We start from the raw sequence: 6321 nt of genomic DNA, 5'->3' as shown, positions 1-6321 counted from the left end.
GGAGATCGGAAGGAGGGAAGGAAGGAAAGAATAGGGCAGGGGAAGGGGGATCGAAGGAAGGGAGGGAGAGATGGAGGAAGGAAGGAAAGAAAGATATGGGGCAGGGGATCGAAGGGAGGGAGGGAGGAAAGAAGAAAAGAAAGCTATAGGGCAGGAAATTGGAGGGAGGGAAGGAAAGATAGGGCAAGGGAAGGGGGATTGAAGGAAGGGAGGGAAAAAGGAAAGAAGGAAAGAAAGATATAGGGCAAGGGATTGAAGAAAGGGAGGGAAGGGAGAAAGGAAAGGAGGAAGGAAGGAAGAAAAATAGAGGGCAGGGGAAGGGGCATTGAAGGAAGGGAGGGAGGGAGGGAGGGCAGGGTGGAAAAGAAGGAAAGGAGGAAGGAAGGAAGGAAGGAAGGAAGGAAGGAAGGAAGGAAGGAAGGAAGGAAGGAAGAAAAAATAAGACAGCAGGGGAAGGGAAGGCGAATGACCATGGCAACATACAGTGTAAACTCAGTCCTGACTCAATTAACAACCACCTTGCTTGTGGTCGTAAGTCGAGGACCTGTAATTTTAAGTAGAGGGCCACATGCAAAGGAATACCCACCAACAGCTCCTGGCTCCCAGCAATTCCCCAGTATGTTGGATTCCATCGAATCCAAGGTAACAACCGAGCAATTTTCTGGAAGGGATGAATGTTTCAAACAACCCTATACCCTTAGACACACAATGTCTTCTTTGAACGGCCCATAATCCCTTGCGGGGTGGAATCTGGGCAACTGAATGGAGCTGAGTGTTTCCTGGCCGGATGCCTTTCCCTGTCGCCAATGCGGAGTTTTGTACACTAGATACATTCTCATGTATCTGAGAAATATCTGTCTCTGCTTAGGATTGAACTCACAGTCTCCTGATTGTGAGGCAAGAGCTCCGCCTCTAGACACCGCACCACTCCCTAGACACACAACTACACACCCAAATTATCTTTTCTCTCTCTCTCCCTCCCCCCTCCCTCTCTTCTCTCTCTCTTCTTTTCCATTTCTCTCTCTCTCTCTCCCTCTCTCTCTCTCTCTCTCTCTCCCTCGCTTCTCTCCTTTCCATTCAATGTCCTCTTAAGCTGCTAAGGATCCAACCCAAACAGATACTCTGTTCCCCACTGCGATCCGGACATCGCAAGGCTTATTCCCGCAGCCACAATCTTAGCACACAAGGAGAACTCGACACCCCCTTCCGGTTTTGTTAACACTCTGCCGACAAAGAGAACGTGGAGTCCTCGGTGGTCCCAGCTTGGTGGCTTTCTTGCAGACGTCTCATGACCCGAGGAGGTAACATCATCAGTGCTAAGACTTGAGAACGTGCTCATGGGGAGAAAACCTCTCCAAGTCCCGGAAAAACAAACTCCAATGGATTCCGGCATTCGATCCCGCTTCGTGACCCTCCCGGTCTGGAAGGGCTCCCCAAAGTTTGGTTGGAAAGGAAGAGCCATCGAAAGTCCTTGGCCAAATTCAGAGGGGCTAAAGAAAAAAGAAAAAGGACATAAGGGGTTGAACTATGAATCAATCAATCAGAATAGAGTTGGAAGGGACCTTGGAGGTCTTCTAGTCCAACCCCCTGCTCGAGCAGGGGGTTGGACTAGAAGACCCCCAAGGTCCCTTCCAACTCTATTCTGATTGATTGATTCATAGTTCAGTGATGGAGCAGCCACAACGTCTGGTGGCAAGCTGTTCCACTGGTTAATTGGTTTCCAAGCTGCTTCTCTCCTTGATTAGTTTCCATCCTTTGCTTCTTGTCCTGCCTTCCGGGGCTCTGAAAAATAAGTTGACCCCCTCTTCTTTGGGGGCAGCCCCTCAAATACTGCGATCGTGTCACCCTTAATATCATTAAAGTAGACATACCCAGTTCCTCCAACCATTCTTGATAAGCTTTAGCCTCCAGTCCCCTAATCCTCTTCGTTGGGTCTTCTTTGTGCTTTTATCAGAATCTCAACGTCTTTTTTTGTAACGTGGTGACGAAAACTGGATCCAGTAGGTCCAGGTGTGTGTGTGTGGGGGTCCTTACTAAGGTTTTATAAAGCGGTACTAATACTTCATGCGATTCCTAGAACTAGAAGACTTCCAAGGTCCAATTATTTCCAATTATGTTTATTCTTTAATCTGGATTCGAAGTGGCTCTAGCAAACCAGCCAATTTTGGGTGCCTCCGAGCGAAAAAAGATTTCTCCCATCCAGCAAAAAAAAAGATTGTGTTGAGCTTTTCATTCAACCTCCGGTTCAACCAAGCAGAAAAAGTTTTAAAAGCTTCTTTCAAAGCTCAGATTTTGCACAAAGGGGTCGGGGGGAAAAAACACCCCACTGCTTTTTATTTAAAGAAATTTAATTCACGGTGCAGCCAGGCACTCGTTTCGGGAAGCGGCCCGTCTTTTTATTTTCCTGGAAAAGCAAGCGAGAAGACGGACATGATCTCGAGATCCTGAAGTTTGGAATCCAAATTTAGTTACGGACCCTCCTTTCGTCAGTTCCCAGTTTTATAAAAAATGGTGCCAATTTTTTGCCAAAGCGTGAAAAAAGAGAGGTGGGCACCTGTTTAAACATTTGCGTGCTTGTGCTCTAATGGACGGTGGGGGTTGGTACCACTGGAGAACGCAAAACAAGTTAGGAGAACTTTCGATTAAGCGACCATTTTCTCAGCCTCCGTGAAAATTAGGGCTTACTTTGGAAGAAAAAAAAAGAAAGTTTAAAATGATCAGGTGCCTGGATTCGGGCGATGCTGCCCCTTTTGAGAAGCGTGCAAATTACTCCAATAAATCGGACCAAAGGAATATCAAGATATGCCTGGGGTTTGTTTTTTTTCACACCCAGCCCTGCTAGGTAGGCTTCTGACACAGTCCATGGGTCTTAATCCCCTTTTCTGGGTGGGGTCTTGAGTGCGGTGGGGAAACGCTCCACATTTCAGAGATCCCTTCTGCACAAGTTGAGTTTATGTTTGGCGAGGCGACGGTGAGACGAATATACATCGAATTTAAAAATAAAAATAAAAGCTTCTGGAGAAAGCCTTCCAGGCTTTCAAACAGCAAATTTCCCAGCCTAGCGAGGGAGGATGAAGGGCGACGTCAATTCTGCGTTTCAAAGCGGTTCAAAACGAAGTCACAAGTTGGAGGTTGCAGAGCCCGAAACAAGACAGAAGACTACTTCAGAGGAGGAGAAAGCCGTCGAGAATTCAGATGTTGAATATCACGGAGCATTTCAGGTGAGCCGGCTCGAGGCCGTCGGTGAAGGCCACCAAGAAATACATCACTTTCCGGATCTTGGCCAGCTCCACCAATCTTTCTCCGAACTCCAGGGCATCCGCTTCGTTGCAGTCCACCACCTCGGGCGCGTCCGGCTTCTTCCAAAACACCGCCGGCGGATCCAAGAGCTGCCTCCTCATGAGGTTGGTCAAGTCCGGCGTCCAGTGCTGAGAGGTCCCGATAATGGTGGCCTTTCCAGGCTGGTCCAAGATAACTTTCCAGCTCAGGAAACGGAGGTCACGCTGATGGGTGAAGTGCAGTCGGAAGACGAATTCGTTGGCTTGAAGGAGCTTCTCGCCGTCTTGAGGTTTCTCATTCTTCTCCCGGAGGGTCTTCCTGCGGATCCTCATCACCTCGGTCAGCTGGACATCTTGGACCAAAGGCATCTCCAACTCGGCTGCCTCGGAACCCATCGTGCTTCGTTCTTCGGGGGAGATTCGGCACGGTTTGACGAGCGACGGAGGCGTCTGAGGCAGGCAAAAGGAAATGTTCTCCCGCTCCTTCTTCGCTCGCTGGCTGGTACCCCGGTGATGCTAAGCAACCTGGCTTGTGGAAGTAAGGAGCCCGAGGGGATTTCCTCTGGGCGTCTCGTTTTCCAGGGAGGGATCATCCCCCCCCCAAGCTAAGTCTCTTGATATCGGCTGCCTTAACAACCTGGCTTAACAACCGTTCCCCAAGCAAGAGCACGCTTGACAGAATAGCAGAGTTGGAAGGGACCTTGGAGGTCTTCTAGTCCAACCCCCTGCTCCAGCAGGAGATGCTACTTCATTCCAGGCAAATGGTCATCTTAAAGACTTCCAGTGTTGGAGCATTCACAACTTCTGGTGGGAAGTTGTTCCACTGGTTAATTGTTCTCACTGTCAGGAAGTTTCTCCTTAGTTCTACATTGCTTCTGTCTCTGTGGCAGTGGGAGATTGGACCATGTGATGGACTTATGGGTGTGGGGGGGCAAGATCTTGAACTTTCAACTGGGTGGCGAAAACCAGAAAGCTTTCAGATTCAGGTTTTCCCAGATGTGCCAACATGGCTGTCTTCATAAATTGGAACTTTGAGGAATCCTTTGCCTCGGACTCTGATTTAATTTTTGGATGATGTTTGGAATCCTGACACCTACATCATTTCAGACAAATAGCTGTCCAGTCTCTTTTTTAAAAGTCTCCAGTGTTGAAGCACCCACAACTTTTGGAGGCAAGTTTGTTCCACTGATTAATTGTTCTCACTGCCAGGAAGTTTCTTCTTAATTCTAAGTTGTTTCTCTCCTTGGTTAGTTTCCACCCATTGCTTCTTGTCCTACACTCAGGTGCTTCGGAGAATAGATTGACTCCCTCTTCTTTGGAGCAGTCCCTGAAATAGTGGAAGGAAGGAAGGAAGGAAAGAAGGAAGGAAGGAAGGAAGGAAGGAAGGAACGAGAGAAGGAGGGAAGGAAGGAGAGCAGGAAGGAAGGAAGGAAGGAGAGAAGGAAGAATCTCTCCTTGATCAGTTTCTACCCATTGTTCCTTGTCTGGCCTTCAGGTGCTTTGGAGAATAGTTTGACCCCCTCTTCTCTATGGCACCCTATGACCACGATAGATAGAAGTCACGTCCGATTTCCTCGTAGGGCAGGTTTAAACCCTCCGGAGCCTTCAGGGGCCTTCCCTGAAGCCTCCGGAGGGCTTAAACCGGCCCTACGAGCAAACCGGAAGTCCATTCCAGAACTTCCGGTTTGCCCGTACGGCCGGTTTTTTGCACTCCGAAGGTTTCAGGGAAGGCCCCTGAAGCCTCCGGAGGGCCTCGGGGTGGGGGGGAGAAGGGGAGGCTAAATAAAGTCTCTGGAGCCTGGGGAGGGCGAAAAAAGCATGCAAAAATGGGGGGGGGGGTCGTGCCTGTCATGCGCGCTGGGGGGTTTCGTGCATTGCATTATGGGTGCGGCATGCCTGCGCACGCCCCTCCCTGCGCTCCCCCTGTTTATGGCACACGAGCCAAAAAAGGTTTGCCATTGCTGCCTTAGGAGAACCCCGTTCTCTGACAGGGGGCTAAAACATACGATGAACGGTTGCAGGAATTGGGCACGGCTAGTCTAGGGAACAGAAGGACCAGGGAAAGCATGATAGCATCTTCCAAAATTTGAGGGGCTGCCACAGAGAGAAGCGGGGGACAACCTATTTTCCAAGGCCAGAAAAAGGAATAATGGAGGGAAACGGACTAAGGAGAGATTCAACCTGGAAATAAGGAGGAATTTCCTGACAGTGAGAAACAATCCACCCATGGAACAGAAGTTGCCTTCGGAAGTTGTGGGAGCTTCATTCCTGGAGGCTTTCAAGAAGAGACTGGACTGGCATCAGTCAGAAATGGTCTAGGGTCTCCTGCTCGGGCATGGGGTTGGACTAGATGGCCTACAAGGTCCTTCTCAACTCTGTTAATGTGTATTCTGTATCCCTGGAAGCTTTCAAGAAGAGACTGGACTGCCATCAGTCAGAAATGGTCTAGGGTCTCCTGCTTGGGCCCTGGGGGATTGGACTAGATGACCTACAAGGTCCCTTCCTGTTAATCTGTAATCTGAAGAAGGGTTGCAGGAACTGGGCCTGGCTAGTCTAGTGAAGAGAAGGACCAGGGGGAGACATGACAGCAATCTTCCAATATTTGAGGGGCTGCCCCAGAGAGGAGGGGGTCAAGCTATTCTCCAAAGCACCCGAAGGGCAGACAAGGAATAATGGATGGAAACTAAACAAGGAGAGATTCAACCTGGAAATAAGGAGGAATTTCCTGACAGGGAGAACAATCAACCCATGGAACAGAAGTTCCCTTTGGAAGTTGTGGGAACTTCATCCCTGGAGGCTTTCAAGAAGAGACTGGACTGCCCTCCGTCAGAAATGGTGTAGGGTCTCCTGCTTGGGCGGTGAGGGTTGGACTAGATGACCTCCAGGGTCCCTTCCAACTCTGTTAATCTGGTTAGGGACCTCATGAACCGGAGGGCATGTGAGGCCACCCACGGCAAATGTGATCATGGAAAGACGACAATTCCTCGGTGTGCTACCTTCCGAATTTCCATTCATTAGGAAGTTCTCTGGAGATCCAGGCAAC

The 6321-nt window shown here is 49.5% G+C and overlaps 1 protein-coding gene across 1 annotated transcript; it reads right to left on the bottom strand.

The window, feature by feature from the left end:
* Positions 1-3191: 3191 nt before the first annotated feature.
* On the bottom strand, positions 3192-3674 carry OMP (olfactory marker protein). The gene has a single exon (XM_032238583.1). The coding sequence runs from the start codon at positions 3672-3674 to the stop codon at positions 3192-3194; it is 483 nt and encodes a 160-aa protein (XP_032094474.1).
* Positions 3675-6321: the final 2647 nt, after the last annotated feature.

This window comes from Thamnophis elegans, unplaced genomic scaffold (genome assembly GCF_009769535.1).
Source record: "Thamnophis elegans isolate rThaEle1 unplaced genomic scaffold, rThaEle1.pri scaffold_334_arrow_ctg1, whole genome shotgun sequence".
NCBI lineage: Eukaryota > Metazoa > Chordata > Lepidosauria > Squamata > Colubridae > Thamnophis > Thamnophis elegans.
This window is presented reverse-complemented; position numbering and strand designations above follow the sequence as displayed.

Excerpts from the sequence above, each read along its gene's own strand:
- OMP (XM_032238583.1), bottom strand. The coding sequence starts at position 3,674 with ATGGGTTCCGAGGCAGCCGAGTTGGAGATGCCTTTGGTCCAAGATGTC.